Genomic DNA, 27,392 nt, shown 5'->3' with positions numbered 1-27,392 from the left:
GATTTTACAGAAGTGGATTAGACTTACGCCAATGTGAAATCTTTAAATTTTAGGTTTGTGAATTTTCAATTATTTTGACCTCACACTTTATTGCGAAGAGTTTGGTGCCTTCTTTTTTGAACAGAAAAATTATGTATCTGCAATTCCAATATTATTGGATTGAATATCAACATGCCTGATTGAATAGAAAAGATATGATCAATTGAGGGAAACTTACTCCATGTGAACGTCCCTAGAGTGCAATTTTTAGAACAATTCATACAGTTGGAATGTCATAAACATAAAATCGGAAATTTTGAAATTTTAGTCCACTTGAATAACTCTTCTTTTTGTTTAATGGATATTTTTGAATGCATGCTTGAAAATCTATACTAGCTAATTTTCTACAGTCTCCTTTTTTTGGTTGGTAATGTAATTGATTGTTTTAAGTATAATGCATGTTATCGTAGGGTGCATATTAGTTTTCAGAGATTGTGTATACGTTGTCTTATTGAAAGCTACTTTTAAATCAGTATTGAATTGTTTTCATGTATGTAATTCAGTTCCGACTCTTTTCGATTTTATGCGCAGCATATTTTTATGTCTCTTGTTGGGGTTTTTGACCTGCATGCTATTCTTTCGTCAATGTGTCAATCTTCAATGGTTTCAATGTTGATTTTTGAGTAAATGATGCTCTTTTTTCGAGTTGATTTTTATTTTTGTTTTGTTTTCACTGTTTGTTTTTCAATTTAATCACATGAAATCTAATCGCAAACTGATACTGATTTTGTTCTGAAACAAAGATTTGTTCCGAACTAGATTGAATAATTTGACGTGTGACGATTAGAAGAAGAGCTAGCATGATGAAAATCTGGTCGAATTTTATTAGAAAAGTCAAAACTGTTAACCCAGCTTTTGTTAGATTTTTTTCATGTGTTCTTGATCCTGTTGTAGGTTTTTAACATTAGCTCAGAAGACTTCAATAAAAGGTTTTGCAGGTAATTTTTGAATTTTTATAATTAGATTTTTGTCAAACACAATTTGAAGCAATTTTTGCAAATGAGTAACAGTTTTTGCGCTTTTGTGGTCGAGCATTCTTTCTTGCTTGACTTCGCCTGATCTGAATTGCTCTTATTCAGAAATTCAGTGTGCTGCTAAAACAAAAGTGATTGTAAGATAGGGTATTACGAGCACCTGATAGCCGAGTGGTTAATACTTTGGTCTGGCACGCCGGAGAGCCGGAGTTGGAACCCCTCACTAGTACTGTGCATCCATAAAATTCTGTGCATCCATAAAAATTTATCTAGGATACAGCGCCCTCTGAACTGCATTGCCCCGCCTCCCGCCTACCGTTGAAAAGCAATTTGTCCGATCTTAGTCTGTTTACTTTAGTCTGTCACATTTTCCGGTGTTAATAGTATCAGTATAGTTCTTTCTACATGCTCAAGTACAGAGTTTTTCTCAATTTATGCTCCAATTAACTCTGTCAAAGGCTCATCTTGGTTGACCATTTTTTCGGCTCGAAAATGTTTTTCTTTAAAGTTTTAAATTTTTTCTAAGAAACAAACTCCGTTAGTTTTCTTGCAGATTCTACATTTATATTCTTAGATTTCCAAGATTTTATTAAATTTTGAGAGTTCGTAGATGTACAAAATTTTCATGATCGAATTTATGTCTAGGGATTGGTTCGGTTTTAAGAGGTATAACATTTATTAACTGTTTATAGTGACAGCGATTGATAAAACTCTTTATATCAGTCAAGCCTATGTCGGATTATTTCATGGTTCTGGCAATATTTCTGGACCAAAATCTGGCATTAACAACAGATTGATAGATGCATAAATACGTTTTTAAAAACAGTGTTTATTACTCTTGTTGTGCGTATCAGTGTTTATGAATGTATGTTAACAATACTAGTATTTATGGTGTATGTTTTGGTCGTGACGTGTACACGGAAGAAAAGGACAAGGATAATAAAAACAGGCATTATTTGTTTCGCATTGAGTGCTTTTCCCGTTTCCATTGAATTTAATTGTGCCATTAACGTTCACGATGGAACCTACGTTCCTTCTTTGTCGTTCCTCTCTTGGGCAAATTTTGTTTGTGCTCAAAATTTAAATGACTGACTCCCGTAAATTCAATTTTTACTCTTCCTTTTAAAACGCTGAGTAGCAAATTATGTATCGAAAACTGCTCTCAAGTATTGATTATCGCAAAGCTAAGCACATTCAGCTTTTCTGCGTTTACTATGTTTTTTTTCCTTGTTTACTTTGAAGCGCAAGCGGGGGTTATGTTGCAAGTTTTTGCAATTGTTTTCACTCCAATTATTTGAAGAAATTAATATCTCTGCATGAATGTAGACTACGTTTTTGTATTAATGACATATAGTATTGTCTAATGATATTTGCTTCCATTATTTGTTGAACTAAATTTGTCAGTTTTTTAGAACTGACACGTGATTATCAGTGTTATCATTGCAAAGCTTTAATAAACGTTTTAAATAAAAAATAACTGATTTTTTGTTTCAACTTATAGTGCATTATTTTCGTTTTCGATATTTTTAACGTTCGCTGCCGCTAAATGATTTTTATTTTATTGAGTTTATCTAACTATCAGCTATTCAGACTAAGTTAACGGCGTGAACGATTTTGCGAATTTATCTGAATTTTTTGCATTTGCTGACGAGTGCTGGATTTATTTCAGCACGAGATACTGGTTAGTGTGGTTAATCTGAAGCGTGGTTAGTAGGTAATAACCTTCTTATAACTGGGGGTGGTGGCTTTGGTTGTCAAAAGCACGTGTTGGTCTTGAAAGGTTAGATTGATCCATGGATTGCAGTTAAATTCCTCTAAATAACTTCTCTGTCCCTGACATAGGTCTGTCCTTTTCCGCATTTCCCAGATTCGTATTTTAAAGGCAGTTACTGTGCCTAAATTTTAGTTTAGAGTAATTTTCTGTGGCACTTTTATTTCAATTTAGCCAAATCAGGCAGAAATAACGATGTGCCGAATTGCAATTTTTTGAAATTGTGAAAATTTTAAATTTGAGGTTTATGTAGATAAGTTATTGCTTTTTTAAAAAAAAGTCAGTGAAAATCCACGAAATACATTTTTTACGAAGTTATGAATTTTATTTATAAACTGGGGTTAAGTTTTAAGAATCTATTCAGATGTAGTTTTACAAATATTATTTGCTGATATTTGACGTTAACATTTTATTATCCTAATATTAGGATAATAAAAGGCTTCATGAGCTATCATATATAAAATTTTACTTCGAAACAAATTGTGAAATTCTTCATTATTTTTTTTCATAAAACTTGTTTTCTTTCAAATATCTGATCTGCTGAAACGTAGCTCCATGGTTATAAATAACATTATTTAAAGTCTATAGACTTTAAATATTGCTATTTATAAACATGGAGTTAAGTTTCAGCAGAACAGATATTTGATTGCCAAACTAGTTTTTTGAAAAAATACTACTTTACTAGTAGTAGCTACTTGTAGAAACTACTTTTCTATTTTTGGCTGTTTCTGTCTTTAGGTTACAGGCATTTGCATTCCGTGGTGAGATTGCATATTTTAAGAGATGAAATCTAGTTGTTGTGCTGTTAATCAGACTATATGCTAATTCGGCCGTTGCGCCCTGGGGCCATTCTGTCTGCCCTGTAACGTGAACAAAACAACTCTTGTCCTAATTTCATTTGTCGCGAAGGGGGGAAGGGGCGTAAAAAATTTAAAAATCAACCTTTATTCAGCGTAAAACAATGTTTTTGAAAGTCCTGTTTCTTTTTGTGGATTTGCAGAAATGAACTTTATGAAATTGGTGAATTTTAAAGTGAGTGTTCAACTTGTAGTCCCAATTTTTTTGCAAGAAAAAAGGGTTGGTCTGTGAGAAACCCCCCCCCCCCCCCCCCCCCCCAAGCTTAGCGGGCATAGTGAGTGTCGTCGCCACTACCGTGAATATACCATAATGGGGCAGGTTTCCTGATTGGGGGCTATTACGAGGAATACTCAATTCTTCAGTCTATTGTTGATCAATCATTTTTTCTGAGACTTTCAGAATGGAAGAAACTAATGAAGTAAACAATTTTGCATTTCAAGTCAGTTTGGTAACTTTTTATCAATGGCTGTTTGTCTTAGTTAGAGATATGTTGCAGGTTTTTAGTCAACATCGACTAAATGAGACGTATTCAATGTTGGTGATATTGTGCTCGTCTTAGCATGAATTTATGTGGCTGAAAGCCCGGGAAAGAAAGTATCAAATGATGAAATTGGCTGTATAAAATGACCAAGCTTGTAATCCTCTCTAACCCCCCCCCCCCCCATCCGATCCTCCACCCCTCGCTGTATTCTTGTTTCCATTGCTTGTGTCTTCATTATTGATTACTTTTTTAAGTATCAACAAACCACCTCCCCTTACCCCCACCCCCCGAAGTCATCCCTTCATTTTCGCACTCAATGCTGTATCATCTTTGCTTCGGCTTCTTTATCCTCGTCTCAAGTTATTTTAATTTCTCCTGCAGTTGACACTAACTGCATTATTGCCCAGTGAATCGCGTCCCTATATCAGCCTAAAAAGATTTTACTTCCACCGAGTTTTCTGATCTGGGAGTCCAGAAAAATAAAATAACACGCATACCAAAAAAATCCTACTTTGTTCTAAGATCAGTTAGACGTGAGACTATGAAAAAATTTAACCTGGAAAAAAAGTTCAAATAAAATTAAAATATTTAACTGCTAGAAGCGGTTAGCGTGGGATATTACGAAAATATCAAGAACTATTGGTCCTTAACTATTCGTTTATACTCTAAAATATGAGCAAAGTTTTTCGTTGAGCTGTTAATGATTTTATTGTAATTTATATCGAGGTTGTGAAATTTGATGTGAGTCTGGCTTTGTAAGCAGACATTTTATACCAACCGATTTTTTCTGGGGGAGATCATCAAAATTGCTATCAGCCCTTTTATCAACTCTTCGATTTTCCGCAAAAAAACTTGGCCTGATTTTTTTCTTTACACAGTTTTGCGCTAGAAGATGTGTACATTTGACATTCTTAATTTGAAATTGAAGCAAACAAATGACTTCAAACGTACCGGTGATTCTATATACAATTGATTGTGGTTCAGCAAAAGGAGAAATTACTGTCAAAATGAAAATAGATTTGCAGAGCTTTCTCTAAACGTTTATAAGTTAAAATAGAATGTAAGTAAAATTGTTGAAATTCATAAGTAAATAATATTTTGATTTCAAAAATGGACAAGGCGGCTCAGCAATGTGCGATGGCACATAAGGTTCCGACCCCGTCCATCCACAATTTTGGCATAATTGTCTACCAAATGAGGAACAGATAGAAAACCCAAAAATTATTTTTTGGGAATCCTAAAAAGCCCAAGTATTCAAAAAAATTGCGTATGAACGATAAGATAGCCTCCAAAGCAAATAACTCAGTGGAGTAATAATTCAAGCCTTAAATTGCTGTGATATGCCAATATTAAGAAAGCGAGTCAAGACGAACAGCAAAATCAAACAACAACAACAACAAACATTAATTACATCAAAAAAAATTTGGCGGTTTGAAAAAACAAAATTTAATAACTAAGTCAACATACCGTCAGATGAACCTAAAACTAAACAAAATAACTTATAAATCACCAGAAAAGATATGGACCAGTCCATAAAAAAGTTTGGTAACAATTAGACGAAAAAGAACAAAAACAGTAAAGTTAAAAAATTCGCTTTTTTTTTAAAACAATTAACTTCAAAGTAATTAAAACCATTAGAAATCAAGTCAAATATCCCAAAGGTTTACGATTACCAATGCTTCTATAGAAGGGTATCAGGACCTGTCCTTATTCATTTCTTTAAGCGGCTAAAAGGAACAACAAAAAACAACAAACAAAAATTCAATTGAAACTTGCCAGAAAACGCTGTCAAAACCGTCAAGCCATTTTTCGGCCCTCAAAACATATTCGTTTGCGCCTTCTCCAAACACCGATAAGGAACTATTTGGCCATTTATGAGTGAGTCTAGGTAACAACTAGACAAAAAAGAGAAAAGGGCGAAAGTATGTAATAATTTTGATTTTTTTTTCGAAACAAAATTATATCCAAAGTCATGAAAAACATTAATTACAAAATGAAATATTTAAATAGGGTCGTTTATTCATCCATAGTATTTCTTTGAGACCTACAATTATGCAGAATAATTCTTGCGTCTACAGAAAGAACTTCAAACATGACAAAAATCAAATTAATTTACTTTTTTTGTGAAAAACCGGTGTCGAAGTCAGTAAGGTCATAACGCATTACTTAAAAAAATAGATTTTGGGAAATCAATCCCTTTTGACGCCTTCCCTTGACACCCACAATGTCATTTTTGACCTGTAATTAATGAGATTAGGTACCAAAAAGAAAAATAAAAAGATCAAACTTGCGAAGTTGAAAAGTTTTTTATTTTTAGTTTTGGAAAACGATTGTTTTCAAAGTCCTGAAAGCAATCAGCTATATTGTGATATCAGAACATCGGCTCGTCTATTCTTCCATAAACAGTCAGTGAAACCTATCACTATACAGGAAATTTCATACAACGGAAATGACGAAGTAAAAATATCAGTTAAAGAAAAAATTAAAAAATTCAATTGATTTCTTTAAGAAAGAAGTGTCGAGGCCGTTAAAACGATAATTTATATCTATAAGCATTTTAATCTGTTCAATTGCGTTTCATTTTGAACGCTAATAATGTGATATGAGAATTGTCAGAATCGTGATAATGTGACTAGAAAACGTGAAAAACTGGCAAATTTCTAAAAAATCTGAAATCTAATAGTATCAAAGCCAGAAAACTAACTTCAGGCTTAAAAACGCAATCAAATTGCAATCGAATCGGCCTAAATTTCCAATCAGTAGAATGAAGAAGCATTCTTTCTTTGCTGACATTAAACTGCAAGTTGACCAAATTAAGAAAAAAAAGGAGTAAAAGTTCATTAAGCCATTATTTATTTAAAAATCAATTATTTTTAAAAGTCCAACAATCATAAACTTTCAAATAAAAAACTATATGCTTGAGCTTGGAGTTGTTTAGGAAGCCAATTGGACCTATCACTCCTGAGCTTTCGTTTGATATGTTCTGTTCTTTAGTATTAAAAAAAGGTCTTTTTTCAAAAAAAAAGAACGACTGATTGCAATCCGAATTCTTTTTGGATTGTAACAGTCCAAGATTGGCACAAAACTAGCCCTGCTAATGCTTATTGTCTGTTAGGAACTATTGATTTTTCGAATATTGTAGATATAGATAATTTGTTAGTTGAAAACTCAAAAAAATTCTGCTTTTTTGATAATAAACGAGTAAAGCTAGCAAAAAACGGCATAGTTTTAATTACAGAGCACTTTCAGCGGAAGTTGAAGTAGGAATAGCCCCCTTCTGAGTCTACAAAGATTGTGTTAGTGTTGTTTGGGGGTGTAGTGCCAGCAAATTTCATCAAAGTGGACTAAAGTAGCTTATTTCGTGCTGTTTTTGATGAAAAATGCTGAATTTTGAAATATTTATCCAGAGTTTTTGACCAAAAAAGTTGAATCAGAATAATCAACGAGGCTTTTTTGTCCTAAAAAATAAAATCAACGACAGTATTCATTAAAATTTCAACAAATTTTAGCAAAATTGATGAAAAATTAGGCAACAATTTCGGAAAATGTGAATAAAACAACGTGAATTCACTCTACTTTTTTCAGAAGTTTAAACCTCGATAACTCCCTCTAGAAAACGGAAAGTAAAAAAATCTTTTTAATTCCACATTCTACGCTAGACGGGCTTTCTAATGATACCAGTCTCAACTCTACGATTAATATTTCGATCGGCGAAAATTGACTGAACAAAAAAAACCCATTTGAGTATATAGTTCCTCCCCCCTCAAGAGGGGTCGGAACAATTATTTGAAGCCCCCATTATGATTTTCATTTTTGCGGATCAATTATAGTTTTTTGATATAAGATCCCTTTGGTTGTTCATAGAAGACTTGTTGTTCATAGTACTTGTTGTTCATAGTACTTGTTGTATGTTATCAGCTTCTGAAAATTACTCCTGCTCATAATTAAAGTCTTCTTGTTACGGGTAGAAGTTTCAAAAATTTTCTTATTGTTTTTGTCGTACTCATTTTCTGCTCAACCGCTCAGTTGTTTGGGATTATTCTTCACTGTAGATGCAGAGAGTTTTTGTTCTCAGTAGGCATAAAAATGAACTGAGGGTTTCATTCGCCTTAAGGTTTTTGTTTCAAATATGACTAATTTTTTGTTGCTTTTAGCTCATTTTGTACAATTAGTATATGGAATTTCATAATGTTAGATAAAATAGATACATATCTATTTTTGCTACTCAATCTAAATTTACTTGCAGGCGTTACGTGACCTCTACCTTTTCAGTTATTTTTGTTTGGTTTATAATAGTGGCGATAGCTGAGTGGTGCTATTATTGGGCTTCGCGTCGCGCTCGCTTCAAGTCAGTTTTTGGTTCACTCGTTCATGCAGTTTTTAGACGGTTTTGGGTGCGTGACGTCATTTGTATTCTTGAGAGTTAGCTCTGTTCCTTCTTGTTCCTGCGAGTGACTAAATTTTGGTCTGACATAACTTGTTACTTCAGTCTCAAAATAACTTGTTCTCACTCTCAAAAATTATGCTTGCTATAAAATGAGGAGTTAAGTTCAAATGATGCTATCTGAATCTAATTTAAGGTTATTTGAGGGAAATTTTGAGAAATAACGCCGAGGTCTAAATATATTTAAGACATGATATCAAAGTTATTTTTTGTTTCTGGTGTCTTATTTCTTTTACTTGTATTTTGAGACTATAGTCTACAAAGATATCGCTTCTATTTTCTGGAAATCTGCGAGCTGTTTTTTTGGATTAGTCTGATGTTTTTTCTTGAAGTTTTGTGTCCTATTTTCACCTGCATCTAAAGGTCACTACTGAAGCGAACAGTCTTTCACTCTATTATTTTTAGTTAAGAAATGTAAACCTTGTAGCTATTTTTAAAATAGAGAAGACGTAAAACGTCTTAAAATTCAGCGGCAACTTGTGTCCTGAACTTTTGAGTGTCGTTTGTGTTCAGGTTTTGTTTTTCGTTTTCAGTGATTTTTGTTTTTGCTTGTAAAAGAATTGTTGTTATGTTCGGTTAACATATCGTCTCGGCGTAAAGATTTGCAAGCTTCAGGTTCCTTGTTTTTTTTTACATAATTCAGTTTTTGTGTTAAATTTATTTAATATATGCAAATAAAAGTCCGCTTGACTGTGTCAACTTTTGCTTTAGAAGATCGAACACACCATCTGTAAACTAATCGAGCGAATGTTGGGTAATTTTATACATGGCACATTGCTTTACTCAAAGAAAGGTTCTCTTAAATGTTTTTTTTGTTATTGCCCCTGACTGTACGATTTGTATACGCGTCTGTCTTGTTTGTGTTTGTGTCTCAGGGGTGAAAGCGAAGAGGTGACGGGGGGGGGGGGTTGAAGTGGAGATGAGAAATAGGTTTAGCGGGATAAAGAAGAACAAAGAAAGGAAAAGTGATTTTCCACGCGTGACTGCACTTCTAATTTAAATCACTGACCATAAGTTTAATACCTTGTCTTCCATAACTGTCTCTTACCATTACCCCTTAACTGTGCCATGAGCTCTTATAATACCTTTACCCCAACCCCCTCCCCCCTCACTCCCCTCTCCCTCTTTTCCCATCCAAATAACACTAGCCACCATAACCGTCCAATCCAACCCCATAAACTTCTTCATTTCCGCTCCCTTCTTAACTAAGCTCCAGCGTATATTCAACTCCCAATGTGTAGTGTTGGTTCTCTCTACTGCCCCCTGCGCAGGCTTAGCCGGACTCGGTAATTTCCCCCTTGGGTCTTTTTACCCCTTCAGTTACCTTGGCTCCTTAGTCGCCGTAGTTGCTTAATACTCTCCGCTTACCCCCGGTGCCTGCCCATTTAGCCCCCAACCCCGCTTTCCGCTGAGAACACCACCCCATCCTTGCTACCTGGAAGACCAATAACAGCCGGTAGTTAACCATGGTCCCTTTGTTTGATTTGCGCCCAGTTATTTGTTAGTGCCCGGATGCGAACGTGACACTGGTCAGTTGACTTAACCCAAATTATATACCCCCTTTGTCTTTAGCGATTTTTCGCAAACCTTCGGGGGGTTTAAAAAGGTCAAAAATTTAATTTCGTTAATTATTGATGAAAACCCACCGATTAAATTTATAACTTTTATTTCTGGGTGACTTTCTTGATTTTTGTTTGAAATTATTTTCCTCCATGACAGCGGTTGTTTATGTGTGATTAAACGTTATGATTTGGTGTAAATTACGAGTAAGTTTGAAGCAATGACATTTTGGGCAATCATAATTTGCCCATCGTTATTTAATTTCAACTTAATCCTTTTCGTTTTGAACATCCCTTTCTTAGAACAAAGGATTTGATTCAGTGATTGTTTGGATTTAAACTTATTTTACAATTCATTAAGGGAGGTGGAAAAATTGATGACCTGTATTTAATGTTTACTTGACCGGAAATAGTGTTTTTAAACAAGAATTTGACAGCCGTATTGAATACATTTTTGTGATTAAAAAGGCATTGGGCATTTTTTTGTTTTTTGTTGCCCATTTGCCCCCCCCCCCTCTCGTCCTAGATAACCAACTTGTTTGCACATCCCAGAAATTATGTACTTATAAAAGATCCAAGTTATTAATATATCGTTACATCTTTATGGAAGTTAACGGTTATTGCAGCCTTGAAAATCAGAAAACCGTTGTTATTTCCTAACGCTTTTGGCCGTTTGGTTTTTTACAAAGGCTGGGAGTTTTTAAATTACTGTCATGTTTCAATTTGAGTCATGGTTATTGTTTTAAATTCTACCATCTGTTGTTACTATAATAGTGCACGGTTTAAAATAGAGAGGCGCGGCCGGTTGGTTTTCATTTTTTTTTTTGAAGTACTTCAAAAACAAACAGCAAATGTTTTTGAATTTATTTGAATGTAAGTAATTTAGTTTTTTGACTCTCTCAACTTGTTTTTGTGAATTATGTCAACCAGAGGCAGTTTATGACGCCTTAGATGCAGTTTAAATGGAAAATGCTCGTTTTAATTAAATGGATTCCCACATGTCCGGACAAACCAGTTCCAAACAAAAATAGTTCGAAGAAAAAGACAAAATGGTCCCAGAGATGATAGTCGCAAATAACTAATGAAAGTTTCAAATACAGTGAACAAACAATTAACATTAATCAGGTATAGAACATACATCTTAATTGTGAAGACCCAATTGTATGGGTAGTCTTTTTCATCAAGAGCCTTTCTGGATAAATTCTTGGACTGATATTAATTAATCATTGATTGACCAAAATTGCTGCAACAAAGACAATTTGATGTTTGCAAAAACTTTAAGCTCAGCTTTTGCTTTATGTGTTATTATAGTTCAGCTTGAATTATTTTTAATTGATATGAATTAATCTGAATATTGGAAGCATTTGTCTGGGGCTGTTTCGTCTGTTCTCGGTTCCCTTTCAAGTTTTGGTAAAGATGCTTTACATTAAGCAATTGTTCATGCGTTTTGTTGATCCGCTAGTATTTTACCAATTGCACTGGGAAAATATTGTTTACAAATTGTAAACGGGAATTTACTTCTGCTCAATCTGATATTTACAGATTTTGGTGGTATTGATCTCAAAGTTGACTCTTTTGAGAATTACGTGTGATTTGCAACAGCCATTTGTTAGCACATTTGGATCCTGGGTCTATTCGTTATAACTCTGACCCCCCCCCCCCCCCCCACCCCCCCCCCAGTTATTGCAGAACAGATTCTGAATATTTTAACCACCCATAGTTTTATAGTTTTGGTTACCCCTTACCCCATAAATTTTGAAGCTTTTACTTCACCCCAAGAGCAACTAGAATTTGTTTTTTGTTGTTGGATTCGGTGTTTTCTGCATAGTTTTTTTGAATCAGTTTAAATAAATCGTTTTTCTGAACTACAATTTGGAAATTGAATCTACAAAACTGAGTTATCTTTATCGTTTGTGGTCGCCATTAAGTGTCTAATTTAGGAATTATTGCCTATCTTAATTGGGCTGATTTTTATTTTTAAGGCATTTAAAAGTTCCTAAGGCATTGATTGATGATTTTCCTCTATTTTACCTAAATGCATTTGCTTAATACACTTCATTGAACTTCGTTGTTTCTCAAATTTTGGCATTTTCCTTTAAAATAGTATCTAAGAGCTCTAAGTACTTTTGCCGCTCATAAGTTATTGAAAAGTTCATGCCGGCTTTGATTTCAGTCGATTTTTTTAATGAGCCAATTTTGGCTGATCGATGTCTTTTGAGGAGAGATACAGAAACGGTATCATTGGGAAACTCCTGCGAAACTGAATTGATCATTGAAAAAACTTTCAAATTTTTCATTTCACAAAGAAAAATTGAAACAATTGAAAGAAAAAATTTCTTGACTTTAATTTTTCATAATTATAACCTCTTGATGGTTTGTTTACCCGTACATTAGAACATGTACATTTTGAAAGTGATTCCGATTGTCAAATTGAGGACAGTCTCAGGTGTTATTTAATTGCTGTGGAGATACTTTCATTTATTCAAATTTAACTGCGCGAAAAGTTAAACTTTTTGAAATAGACTGTTTCTACAGGAGATTTAACATTAATCACACTCTCACTGAAGGTTATGGGTTAGTTTGCTATGGTTGAAAAATTTCAAAATGGTTGACAAATGATTGACAATTCAAGTTTCGTAATTTCTAATCGTCCGAAATTTAATCGCTAAATTGTTTGTTAATTTAGTCTTTCAATCAAGCATTTTTTGTTAATTTGAAATAAGTTTTTTTTGATTTTTTTAAATAATTTGATTAATTCGGGGTTTTCAAACATCTCTCTTTGTCTGAGATTGAGCTTCAAAAAGCAAATTTAATGTTGTTGATACTAAAATTTTTTTGTTTGAAGGTTGAAAATTGTTAAATGAAGAACCAGGCTGAGTTTGAGTAATGTCATATTTTTGTTTTTCCTCCAAAAGCATGCACCCATCTTATTTGATCATTTCATTTTCTTCTAATTTTGTTACCTGGCATTAATAAAACTGATAGACCATACAAAATAAACAAAAAACAAAATAATGTTTAAGTCAAACCCGTTAAATGTCACGTATTTAAAGCAGAGCTATTGAGACCTGTCATTTTTAGAGAAGTTCTTAAGACCACATTATGAATAGGAAACTGCAAGCTGTTGAAACCATGAAAACCATAAGTTGTTCTCTGATGTTCAGCTAAGACTCTCCTCAACGCCATTGGGAACTTTTAAATTTGGTAGCGTGACAAGACCTCAAAAAAGAACCAACATTTGGAACAAATATTAAAATCAAAAAACTATTATGAAAACTCGTAGAATCTAAGTCTACCATTGGAAAACTCTACCATTGGATACGTCTACCATTGGAAAACAAACTAATTATCGATTCAATAAGCATATGGGACCTGTCACTAGTGGGACCCACCAACAAATTCACAGAAATGAGTTTGAACAGCGCATTGAGATCTTTTTTTCTCCAAAAATTACGAAAACACAGTTTCGAAACCATAAAAACCATGAGCGGTGATTCACTGAAAACAAAATGAATCTTCTTTGGGCCTCATCTGATTGTAAATGGGGTTTGTTGGTAATCGAACCTTAATATGGAAAAAGACTTGTCTCTGAACGATATGAGAAAAACAAATGAAAATGTGAAAAGTAAAAAGAAACAGCCCTCCAACTGAATTCGAGTTCTTTAGATTGGTTTCTTCCCGATGAGACAAAACCTGTCTTTTTATTGCTGTTATTCATTTAGGAACACGAAATTGGTCCATATTTCATCGTAAAGAATAATTTTAAGCTAACATTTGGTACAAAAAATTGAATTTGATTAAAAATAACGCTTAAGGTGAAAAAAATCTTACCCAAATTTGAAATGTTCGCAAAAATTTTAAACCTCAATAAATTTTCGAATAAAATAAAAACTAAAAGATTCTTTTTAACTTCAAATTCCGAAATTGACTTCTAAATACCCGGCAATGGACAATTTTAGGTTAAAAAATTATTTCTTAACTGTTCTCCTTTTTTTAAAAAAAAATCTGGAAACAAAAAGGCTGTCAAATGAGTATACAGCTACTGCTCAACAGGGCTCATGCCTCAAGTTTCCCATGAAGCTAGACTTGACTATCTTCAAACATCTAACTGAGAATAAGAACGTGGATAATAAATTTGATTTTACGTTTTATACATAGTTCATCATTTTAAGGGTTGGAACAGCATGTGCGAGCGGACATTACCGATTCATTATCATTGTCGATTTTAACGAATTCATGTTAACGAAACGCCTGCCTGTTTTTTTTTCACAGCATACACAAACTCTATTATCTTTTATGTATAAGATTGAAGTTAAATTGCGTTGACTACAACTTATGAGTAAAACGTTATGTGACATGTACAAGCAGAGCACCTTTGTCTCGATCTGGGAAGACATCAATCCTAGTCTTCTGTGAAGTGCCCTCAAAATTACATGAAGTAAATTGCCTAGAAGTGTATTTTCAAATCAAAGGCCAGCTTATATTTGAGAAGTTGGACTAATTTGTGGGATTCTTTGTCTTGTTTGTTTCTTCCCCCTCCTGCTCTTGCTAGTCCCAATTGAAGTTGGGCAAATTAACATTCCAACCATGCTCCCGTCAATTCTGCTGCGCTTAACTAGATAATTTTGAGCCTTTCTGTTGATAGCCCCGTTCTTTCCTGTCTCAAAGTATCTTTGACCGATCGTTCATTTAGCATACTAGAAAAATAAGACTGATAAGAGGATACTGTTAATTCACTGCAGACTAAAAGCCTAATGCTGCTCCGCTGCGATTTCGCAGAATTAAAATTGTTATTTTTATTCAACAAATTTACCAAGAATCGCTAAATTATTTCACATCTTTTGCGAAAGTCACTAAGAAACAAACAATTTGTTGCTTTAACATTGTCTTTGTTGTGTTAACAAATGTTATTAAAGCTGCTTATAATTTTTCGATATCTATTTTTATAACCGTTCTTACTACGAATAATTTATTTTTGTTTTTAGCAAACATCGTTGCTTGGCTCTTGTTCTATCATTCTATTCTTCGTTTTTCCAACTTCAAGTTTGAATCTATAACCCTGAGGTTAAACTTTGCTTGCGAAAACAGACATTGTTTTACTAATAATTGTTGTCTGATATAAGACAGTATCTGAATTCGTAAATCAAATAATATTTTTTGACATTGGAGATCAAAATTTTAATCTTCTTAAAACCAGTTTGAGTAATTTTTCTGCCTTTTTTGCTTTATCAGATACGTTGAGTGACTTATTTAGCAACAAGTAAAGGCACTGACAGATTGTTTGTGAATTACGTGCAAGAGACATAAAATTTGATTCAAGTTACTGTTTTTTATTTACAATGTACTTTATGTTGAAAGAATTTTCCGCAGAATGCGATGTTTTTTATTAACATTTTGTTCTAATGTTAAATAGCGATCATATTATTATATTATGAAAAACTTTGCTTAAAAGCTTACGAAAAGTATCGAAGATTTTCTTTCCTTGATTATCATATGTCTGAATGTTTACAGCTAATTTGTTTTTTTTTGGCTATGAATATTTTCTGCTAAGAGAAGCGTGGGCATTGTGATGTTGGGTCTTGCGGACAGTAGAAGGAAAGAAAGAAGCCTCAAATAATTCTACCACAAATAAAGACATTATCTATTGGAGTAGTTCCAGTTGAAATTCAGATAGCGCTACCCCAACCCCATTTTCTTTTCCCGTCTTACAGTTCCCACAATTCAATTCAATTTCATTCCAACCAGAAACTAGCCCCTCCCCCCACCCTAGCGCGCTCTCTCTCTCTCTCTCTCCACCTACCCCCTTTCGTATGGGCAATTGGAAGTGTTCTCAGTTCCTGGGTTTTCCCGCAATCTCGTGGCTATCTATAGCTTACCACCGCTCTCCGTTTCGGGTGCATATTATCAAAAATTCAACCTAGCCGAATTCTATTTTCCAGTGATTGCTTTTTTTACTTGAACGAGAATGAAAAAAAATGTTTTCACTGATCTATGTTTGCAATAAACAAACTAATAAGTGTCGCGACATCAGTTATGGTTTGTAATTGCCGTGTAAGGATTAGACTAATATTTTAAGAAAATCAGGCTTTATAGCGATTTTAAATCATTATAGATTATTATGTTCCTCGCGAAAAAAGGAAGACTGTTTTTTGTGCGTAAATTGTATCTCTATACTGTATCGAATATCTATTTCGGGACTATTATCAAATTTTTTATAATTCATTTAACTTTTTCTTCTCACGACTAAGAACTTGGCTTATGAAAAAAGTAATTCGCGTATATTTTTGTAATCAAATGCAAGTTAAGTCAGTTTTTTAAGTATGAGGTTGCACACTATGGTCACAAAAAATATATTAATTTCCCAGAATTTTTCAGCCGACAAAGAACATTATTTTGTTCTTTGATACAAGTAAATTCAATTTACCGTCAATGCAAGTACGTATGTAACACACAACTTAATCGAATTAACGAATCAATAGCATTCGTATAATAATCATAATGAGAACGAAAACCTATTTTTCAAAGCAACTTTACAATTTTTTTTTGTTTTCTTTCTATGATTTTCTTTCTATGATGAATTATTCGACCAAGCGCTCTTTCGCCTTATTGCATTGTTATCTAGATTTGGCTAGCGACTATATTACACAATTGATATTCGGTGCTTTCTCTTCTAACAGAGTTAGACCCCACCACAAGTTCGTTCAAACGCCTTTTTCCATTCCCCCATTCCCTGCTAGCCTTCCCTTTCTCTTCTCTTCCTGCGCTACCCAAGTCGGACCAAATTTGGTTGACACTTTTTGAGAGGGCTGCTGAAAACATTTTTGTTCAACTCTCGCTTCTTTTGTCTTCAAATAACAGCTCTTTCTTGTGTTAAAGCCTCTTTAAATTTGAAATACTTTTAATTCCCCTAAAAATTTGCATCTAGAGTGTTTTTGAGTGAGATCACGTGCCGTTTAAAAGATTAACCTGGCCTCGCTCTGGGATTATTTATCTGTTATAGTCTTTCTTTCTGAATCCTAATCTTTTAATTCTATTTTGGGAATCCAATTTAACAACATCCATGTTCTTGTTGAACTTTTTTTCACTCTTTTTTTCTTTTGGCCCAAAAAATAAGCTTTTCACAAGTTTTCCCAATCTGTGCGTGCGTTTATTTGAAAGATTGAATTTAGGGTGGAAAACTCAAGTTAAGTTCAACGGGTCCATCTTTTTCTTGGCGTGTTACAGCTAATTTTAGTGAACAAAATCAACCGAGATTTAATTAAATTTATATGGAAATTGGTGTTTTTCACGCTTAATTATGCTTGAATTATCAAACCAATTGCTTGCTTGATTTAAAATAAATTTCCCTCCGAGAAATCAAGGGAAGTTTTACGCTTAGTTTGCTAATCAATTCTCTAATGTAAACTGCACTGAGGTTGCGGGTTCTGAATTTGTTCACATGGAGGTTAATTTGTGAGACCCGCCCAAAACCTTTTTGGGCTTATTGGGTTCTACTCTCTTTGATATGGGCTCCCACAGGGTTGGTGTGTGTTATTGTTACAAGACTGCTTTGTAAGACGGCAGTTTGATTTTATTCTCATCTTGAACTTGACGAAGTCTGAACGAAATGATGGCACACGTGAAGTAATAACGGAGGATAACTTACAACGCTTTGTTCCTCAGGCTCCCTTTTGATCAGCTGAAATCCTATATTTCCACCATGACTCTTAATGTTATCTATTCTCCCATTATTCTCTTTCCCTCTCTCTTTCTCTATTGCTTCGGGGTAAGTTTTGATTTCGCAATAAATTTGGTCCGTATTACAGCATTCATCTATATTTGTATGCATATATACTGTGTTCACATATTGACTTGTTGGTTCTTGTGATCTATCGTTTCGTGATTTTGTTTGGAGACGTCAGAACTCGTTAACAGGGTCGTGTTTGCGAATACTATTTGCGGATACATAACAATTTTGTATATGGCGCAAAACTTAGGTTAGTTTGAGTTCTTGCCTGGTACATTTGAGGGACGGAACTTAAGATTTTGCTTTACTTTCAGTTTGGCAAGATTTCTTAGTTACCGCAGCTCATCGTTTCTTGCAACTTTGCAAAAATGGTTAGTTATAATTACACTTTAGGTTTTGAGGTAGACTGTTAGTTTTGACATTTCTGCACTTGATGTGTCGCTTCAACATTCCACAGAAAGTTGATGAAAAATGAGGACTCTAACAGAGAGAAAATTAAGTTCTTTTGGAGCCTTACGGCTTACTAGTTTCTAAGTATGCGATTCACCCAAACTGTTTAGGAGGAATAAATTCATGGTGTAAAGGGCAGTTTTTGAAGTTTGACCTCGCACTCCCCCGAAACCGAACCTAATTGTCTCAACTTTTGAAGGAATTCTGCAGTAAATGCAAATTAGTTTGATGAAAATTTGCCGCCGAAAGTGATATTTAATAATTAAACAGTGTTCTGGCTTCAGAGAAAAATTCGAAATATTGCTATTTTATGCGTTTTGCCAGTTAATTATTGCTTTTATGTGGTCTTTTTTAATAAAATTCTTCAACATCACTAACATCACTTTTCAAGACTGTCAAAGTTTTCAAACCTTTTGCACTACCGACTTCATTAGTTTTAATCCCATTTGTTTCATTTATTGTTTTATCCCCCAGAATCGCACGTTGCATCGTCTTGAATGACACGATTCAAGACTATCTCTTGGTCTTATTTCTTGCTAGGACCATACCCTCTATTTTCTTTATGTTTATCCAAAACAACCGGATGACAAGATAATCATTGTACACATAGGATCTTGTAATATGTACCTAATTAGTTTGAAAATTTACCTTTTAAAGTTTTTTGAAGATAAACTTGAATAATTAGTTAATTCTGTAGAAGAAATGAAGAATTTGGTTAACAAATTTCACTGGTAAAGCAGATATAAATATCCATTTGCATTCGTACTCAAAGAACTCCAGGCATCGTGCAGACCGGATATGGACCTGCTTAAGAGATTTTTTACGAATGACCAATCAGCCCGAGGTACAGATCTACGGAACTACCGAAGAACAAAACATCAGAGATTCGCCCTGACATTAATTTGATAAAATCTCTCCCTCGAAACCAGAAAACTGTCTGAAAATTCTTCGTTGGGACTAATAACATCAGTCAGGAATAATTAACAACTTTATAGTAATTTGGTTTCTTTCTAAGTTGAGATTGAATTAATTCTATTTCTAGTTTTCTAGTTTGAACGAGGTTTTTGCCTAATAAAATAGTAGCTGTAAAGTGTATCGCGCACATCCGTAACCATTCCTAATTAGCCAACTGTTTTTTGCAATACTATCTTTTTGAAACCGCACTGTGAAACATCTAATTAGGAACAAGTTAATTGCCCCAATTTGGTCTTAATGCAACTCAATTCTTACCTACAGAAACCTTCTAAATTCAGTGCGTATTTTTTGTGATATTTTACGATCAAGGCCTTGGGATCAAAGATTTCTCGTGTGTTCATATATTTAAAAATACATCTCAAATTTAAAGATATTGTTTTTTTGTGTTATTTATAAATTTTTTCATGTTTTAATATCCTTCAAATTTTAACTTCAGCTTCTCAAAAAGTTTGTGCTCTGTTTTGCCACAAAGTAGTCCAATATGGCAATATAGTTAGCTGCAATAGAAATAGATCGTCAATTCGAAAATATTAAAATTTGTAGATTACAATATTTTGTTATCAAACGCTTTGAAGAGAAATGGAAACTAGTTTTTATCAGGAACTATAGATAGGTTTCATTTTGTAACAGGATTCTTTTGATCCTTTCCAGTCCGTCAGCATTTCCGGGCAAGGTCCTTTTAAAAAATGGTTCTTTTTTGGAAACAAGGTTTCATTGTCTTTTTATCCATATTTTAAAAAAAATAGGCAAGCAAGAATTACAAAAGTAAAAATGAGAAATGTTTGCTCGTTTCTGGTGTAATCGTACTTGCACTTCAAGTTTAAGAAAGGTTCTCGAAAATTTAGAAGAGCATAAATGTGGTAGTTAGTTACGGCTTTTCAGTTCAAGTACGCCGTGGTGAATGCTTTCAGTGACCTAGTCCTGATGCGTCCATCCATATGTGTTTATTTCGTCTCGTTTGTTTTCCTCAAAATTATTTCAGCAAGGTTGTATTTTGATAATAAACTCATTCGTGTCATTAAAGAGTAACAGTTCCCTAATTCTCAGAAGCTTTGGTTAATGGTTTGGAATGATTTTGTGGTTGCGTGGCGTCACAAGGCGACAGCATCTTGACGCCATTTTTGAATGTTGGAGATTATTTTCTTTTAAAACAGAATCTAATATATGCTAAGTGTGGAAGGCTTAAAAATTAAACTTATTTTTCGCGAATTTGTTGGAGCCTGTAAAAATTAAGTTATCTATCTATTTAATTGGATCTGGGCAGTTACACGGGGGGGGGGGGGGGGGGGGGGTAAAGCTGCACCGTTGTAAAGCTCCACAAACATTTCAATGAAAAAATAGCGTTTTTTTTCACAGATCACGGAACTTTCGTTGAAGCGGAAACTTAAACAATTTTATGATGTTTATTTCGGGTCTTTTTGTTAATTTCTGAAACCACATTTTTTCCTATATCTGTTTATAAATAGTTTTGTTTATTATTTAGGTGTGAGCTGAAAAAAAACAATGCGACGCAGGAAAACCATCACATTTGCATTCTCGATGTATAAATCAGAAAAGAATTAATTTTTGAAAGAATTGTTGATAATCGGAAGAAACGCCTTTAGTGTCAATAAAGTCTTTTGCAGCTTTGATTTTGATCAATCTCTTATTTGCTCTTATAGCGATGGTCTAAAAGGTCGCAGAATGGAACAACGTATTTGAAAATTTGATTAATTCGATTTAATTAAATTCCAACTCTTTTCTAGTTGTTTTGGCTCCAATTGCAAACTTACTGGTTACCATTATCCGTTTTTTCAATCGCTCCCTCTTTTCATAATACTACACTGATTCGATTCGATTTCCCTCTTCTCTCTTTATTCCCAAAGTTCAAAGCCAACTTCTTTTTTTTTATCTTTTATCCGCTAAAAAGATACAAACTCCGCTCTTTACCGATTTGAAACACAGTGAATTTATTTTCCACTGTTTCTGTTTTTGTCATCGCGCTGTTTTGCTTGTGTGTATGCAATTAGCGTCCCCCTTTTTTGATAAAAACGAGAAATTTTCCCAGATCGTGGCAGAAAAAGCGCCGCGTTTTATTTGCAGCGTCACATCTTGAAAATTTTCAATGACAGTTAGAAACGTGCATTATTGTTATCGTTGTTTTTATCGTTTTTCATTGTCTTTAACAACTAATTTTCCTTTTCCTGGCTTTTAATGAACAAATTTTTCCTACCAAATTTGTTTATAATCAACATTATCTTAAATTATCATCGAAAACGTAATTTGTAATTATTCAGCGGAACCGCCCAAAAATCTCGCTTTTAAAATAATTAAAAATGGGCTTAAAGACAACAAATAGTTTACTCCTGTTATTGGTAGCCCTGTTTATTTGTTTACTCTCAAGCGTCGAAGCGACTGGTAATAGCTCAGACGACAGTGATAAATGTGAACCCAAAGGCAAAGGTTGCAGCGCTGAAAAAGATGGGCTACTTTTACCCTGTTGGCGACCCTTCAAAACCTCAACTGCCGATTACATCGCGAGGGGATTTGTTTACTTCTTTGCATTATGTTACATGTTCTTGGGCGTGTCTATAGTTTCGGACCGCTTCATGTCGGCCATTGAAATGATTACGTCACAAGAGAAAGAAGTCACTGTGACTCGTCCGAATGGCGAAAAAGCTGTGGTCACAGTTCAGATTTGGAATGAAACTGTTTCGAATTTGACACTCATGGCTTTGGGTTCGAGTGCGCCTGAGATTATGTTATCGGTCATCGAAATTATCAGTCGGAAATTTGAATCGGGCGATCTTGGGCCGGGAACTATTGTGGGTTCTGCTGCTTTCAATCTCTTTTGTATTATCTCAATATGCGTGTATGTAATTCCGGATGGCGAAGGGCGAAGAATAGAACATTTGCGAGTATTTGTTTGCACTGCAAGTTGGAGTGTTTTTGCGTATATTTGGCTCTACTTGATCATCGCCGTTTTCAGCCCTAACGAGGTGGAGGTGTGGGAGGCGGTGGTGACTTTCGGCTTTTTCCCTCTTTTGGTTATTATCGCCTACATCACAGACCGCAAGATTTTCTTCATGAGGTTCCTGGATAAAAAGTACACCGCGCATTATAGAGGGACTCCGGATATGTTAGGTGAAGTCCAAAACGGAGACATCGAAATGCAGAAACATAATAATCATGATGGAACCTTGTTGTCCAATCATGACGCGCACGTTGGGTTCAAAGGGTCCAAAACTAACCTGCATGATTTGAGTTCAAGCGATCAGCACAAGAAAGATTTCATGAAAAAACTGGCAGAACTTAAAGACCAACATCCGGATTTAGACATGGACAAGTTGGAGCAAATGGCGGCTTATGAAGTTGTACAATCACAGCATAAAAGCAGAGCTTATTACCGAATTGCGGCCACGAGAAAAATGACAGGAGGAGGTAATGTTTTGAAGAAAAATTTGGAGAAAAAGTCTCACGAAAAAGAAGCCGCGGAAGCGATTGAAGAAGAAGAAACGTTCACCAAAGTTGTGTTTGACCCCGAGCAGTATACGGTCATGGAAAATGTGGGTTCATTTGAAGTTGCGGTTCATCGAATCGGTGAAGACTTGGACTTTTATACTTACGTTGATTTTGAAACCATTGACGGATCCGCAAATCAAGGATCCGATTTTCATTACGCCAGTGGAACCCTTGTTTTCAAACCCAATGAAACCCTTAAAGAGATCACCCTTCATATTGTAGATGATGACGTTTTTGAAGAAGATGAGCACTTCAGTGTCAAATTGTCAAACATCCGTAATGCCAAATCCCTCGCATCCGAAAAGGTTCACAACGACCCTTCAATCGACTGCCGACTTGGCAAAGTCGACGAATGCATGATCACGATTCTTGACGATGATCACTGCGGTGTATTCTGCTTTGAGGAGGAAGAGATTTCATGTCCTGAGAATTGTGGAGAAGTTAAGATTCGAGTTGCCAGGCACTCAGGTGCCCGAGGCAACATCCACGTGCCTTTTCTGACCATTGACGGAACCGCGAAGGGCGGTGGCAAAGACTTCGATGATTCCTTCGGAGAGTTGGAATTCACAAATGACCAAACATTTTCCACAATTACAGTCAAAATTATGGACGATGAGGAGTACGAGAAATTAGAACATTTTTTCGTAGAAATTGGGAACCCTCGTCAAGTTGCGAGGCGAAGTTCGACTGGAACCGTCATTTATGAAGATGATTTTAACAAAGATGAGTCCAAAATGACGGAAGAAGAGCTTATCGCAACACAAGGTCGTCCAAAACTGGGTGCTATTACAAGATGCAAAGTCAACATCACGGAGAGTAAAGAATTCACAGGAGCAGTTGATAGGCTGCTCAAAAATACAAATATGGGCGAACTTTTAAGTACCTCATCCTGGACCGAACAGTTTATCGAGGCCATTTCGGTGAGTGCGGGTGGCGATGATGATGACGAAGAGGAAGACGAAGAGGGGGCAGGTGAGGAACGACTTCCCTCTTGTATGGATTACGTCATGCACTTCCTAACCGTGTTCTGGAAAATCCTCTTCGCGTTTATCCCCCCGACAAACATCGCCGGAGGCTGGGCATGTTTTGTGGTCTCCATATTGGGAATTGGCGCCTTGACCGCCGTTATTGGAGATCTGGCTTCACATTTCGGCTGCACCGTTGGTTTGAAAGACGCCGTAACTGCAATCTCATTTGTGGCGCTTGGTACCAGCGTTCCAGATACCTTTGCCAGCAAAACAGCGGCTGTTGGAGACAAAACTGCGGACGCCTCAATTGGCAACGTGACAGGCAGTAACGCAGTTAATGTGTTCCTGGGAATTGGAATCGCCTGGTCCGTCGCATCTATATACCACGCAATCAAGGGTACAGAGGGTGGGTTCAAGGTGGAACCCGGGGCACTCGGTTTCTCAGTGACTTTATTCTGCATCTTAGCCTCAATTTGCATTGCCGCTCTTTTCTTCAGACGTTTCAACAGTTCTATACACTACGAATTGGGTGGGCCACGCAAAGCGAAAATCATTACCTCATTACTCTTTTTCGGTCTGTGGGTCACGTATGTTCTCATGTCTGCCTTGGTAGCTTACTGCGTGTTCGACCCTGGATTCTAGAAGTTTCGCTTCTAGAACATTCTAGAAGTCTTCTATTCAAATCTGAAATGCTTAGGAAGCGCTTAGCTGGTAGCATTCTAAAGTGTGTAGCGAAAAATGATTTTTCCAAACTAGTTTATCAGTATGCCTCGTGAGATTCTCTGCATTTTGATACAAATTTTGTAACATTTGTAGCCTTTTTGGATCTATTCTGCCTGAACCCCCTCCCCCTTTCCTGCTATCCGTCCTTGGGGTTATTACCCCCATTTCCAAATTGTTCTATACAGCACGACGTTAATGTGGGAAAAAAATCGCACGTGTGCGTGACTGGTTCAAAAGATATATATTCCCACTAACTAAACTATGGCGTTTTTTTTTTTTTGGGGGGGGGGGGGGTAGGGTAGAATAGATCTGCCTTGATAAAAAAGGGCATGATTTTAAAATGTCACTGAGTCGAGATTCAGTTAGTATGTGAATAACAGTGCTCTGCTTACAGTCGTATAAATTGCTCACTTACCGAAATCTTGCGCTGTGACATCAAAAAGCCGGTTCAAATAGCAAGTTTCCGAGAATTTTATTTCTAGAGCATATTGCAAAAATTTATCTTTAGGGTTTAAGATTCCAATATATCTATCCACTTGAAAAGTTTTGGAGTTATTTAATAGTCGTATTGTGACACGAAGTTTATTTTCATTTTTGCATCGAATTTCAAAATAGTTTGAATCATTGGTTAAAAAAGTTTTCTCAGCTAAAAACATACAAAATTTAGTCGGCCTATTTGCTGCAAGATGTCTTGATAAACTATTTGTTTCTAAAACTTAACTATTAGAACCCTCATATTTTGTTATAAATGCCAAACTATGATAGGAATTTGATTTGAATTGGAAAATTTGATTTGGACTTTTTTAGAGAATATTATATTTTTGAAGTTTGAGTTTTAAATTTTATAGAAGAAATCGATCGGAAACTTGCCTTTCAATTGTCAATTGGTGAACTCATCAACTTATCTTAAAAACTCTCTAACAAACTCGAGTATCTTAACAATCTCACAAATTCAATGCTGCAGTGTAAACATACGTAAACAGACTATAAACCCTGTCCAACCCCCCCTCCCCCCCTCCCAGCCGCCTCTCATTTCATTCGTGCGAATGATCTCATCCGCCAATCTAAATGCGCTGGCAACAAAACTGCTGATCAACTTTGTATTCTTAATATTTGTAAATTTCAATTTAATCAATTTTATTCTTTCTGATTTAACTAGTTTATAACTTATATTTTCTCTATACGATTTTTATTTTTTCATAATTCCTAAATTTCTTTATTTCATCACGAGTTAGATAAATTTTTTAATTTACATTTTTAAGGACTAATTTTAGCGGCAAAATTAGTATATTAGTGCTTATTAGTACATCAATTAATTATTACATTAGTTCTCATTAGTATATATCAATTAATTAGTTCGTTGGTTAATTAGTACATCAATTAATTATTTTGTTAGTTAATTAGTACATCAATTAATTATTTTGTTATTTAATTAGTATAGATCAATTAATTATTTGGTAATGTCGCTAAAATTTGTCAAATAATTTACTCTATTCAATATTTTTCAATTGATTTCAAATTTGTTCACGCACACATACCCCACGTAGCTATAATGCACTTCTATGCAATTGTAACCAGTGCAATATGTATAACCTGAACAGGTTCCGTCCATTTATCCACCAATTAATGCACCACCGGGAGCGTGCACCAATAACGGTTTCAAATGTCTGCTCAATAAACTTCTGCAAAACTCTTAATTCGGGCGTACAATACAATACAATAGAAATCGATATGGTTTTCTTTGCATTAATTAAGCTTTGATTATGCTTGGAAATTGATCAATTTGTAGCTTCTGTATTGATTTACCCCACTTATGATCAATTCAAACTTTGACAATAACTTTGTCTTATGAAAACTTTGACAATAAATCAAATTTTAGAATGTCAAAATTAGACGTTATGGACTAACTGAGGTCGTTGCTTGTAGTAAGAAATGGAGTGGGGGGTTCTTTTTGACTCATTTTGAAATTTTGTCTGATGAAATCAGAAAGTCTCCAAATCAAGCATTACGCTTTAAGCATTCTCTATGAGGCTAAAAGTGGGCGGTAGACCTCCTCATTTCTTGCTACTGTTGCTATAACTGGCTAAATAGCGTCCATGTAAACAGCGGGCAACGGTTTCGGGACAGAATAGCCTAGGTGCCAAAATATCCAAATTCACCCAATATTTACCCCATACTTGAAATCACATCAGACAGTTGTCTGACAAAATCATACGCGAACCAGGTATTTTTTATATAGTTACCACGACAGTTTGGATTTTACATGAAACTAAGACAAAAAACATGCGACCAAATTAATCGGATAAATACGAATAGTATGATAAATAAAAAATACTTGTAATAACAATGCCTAATTTGTAACCGGCTTATTGAATGTATAGATCAAAAGGAAGCCTTTTCTGTTCGCTTCACTCTCAAAAAAGTTGAGGTAAATTTGCCTGAACAGTTCCCAGGTAAAACACCCACTTTTTGGGTGTTTTACCTGTATTTCACCAAAATATATACGGTATTGGGTATTTTGGAATTGGGTCAAGTGTCACGCAACTGCTCGGGATGTTGCGTTATAAATTGCTCTCGAACCCAGGTTGAAGCAATTATTGTAAACGTGTTGTTTTTTTTATGGAAAAATTTGTGCTTGACCTTTTTTACTTTTCGATTGAGTTTTGTGCCTTTGACGTTTTCGTTTTGTGTGATCTAAATTTCTCTCTCATTCACAAGTGTCAGCAGCTGATTTCAAGTTGCGGCAGTTTACTACTAAAAGTCAAATGAAAAGTGCCCGGAAATTGTATTTTCAATTTAGATTTTATTAGTGACTATAGTGGTATGTAATAACTTCTAAAGACGTCATTTGAAGCCCCCTGCGTAATTTTTACCCCCCCCCCCCCAACTGAAGCAAGGTGCAATAGACTAAGGCTCCCACTAG

At 35.1% G+C, this 27,392-nt stretch overlaps 1 protein-coding gene across 10 annotated transcripts in view; it reads left to right on the top strand.

The window, feature by feature from the left end:
* Nucleotides 1-24,630, top strand: part of LOC142349514 (sodium/calcium exchanger 3-like) — a 54,922-nt gene extending 30,292 nt beyond the window's left edge. For 6 of the 10 annotated variants that reach the window (XM_075401131.1, XM_075401120.1, XM_075401122.1 and 3 more), the window contains one exon: nt 20,761-24,630. In XM_075401131.1, coding sequence (XP_075257246.1) covers nt 21,593-24,388 — 2,796 coding nt within the window. In that variant the 5' untranslated portion in view covers nt 20,761-21,592 and the 3' untranslated portion in view covers nt 24,389-24,630. The other 4 variants (XM_075401130.1, XM_075401124.1, XM_075401127.1 and 1 more) reach the window with 4 other exon arrangements.
* Nucleotides 24,631-27,392: the final 2,762 nt, after the last annotated feature.

The sequence above is a fragment of the Convolutriloba macropyga genome, chromosome 11 (genome assembly GCF_964194025.1).
Source record: "Convolutriloba macropyga chromosome 11, txConMacr16.3, whole genome shotgun sequence".
NCBI classification, from domain to species: Eukaryota; Metazoa; Xenacoelomorpha; order Acoela; family Convolutidae; genus Convolutriloba; species Convolutriloba macropyga.
Note: the sequence above shows the minus strand (reverse complement) of the source record. Positions and strands in the feature narration are given on the sequence as shown.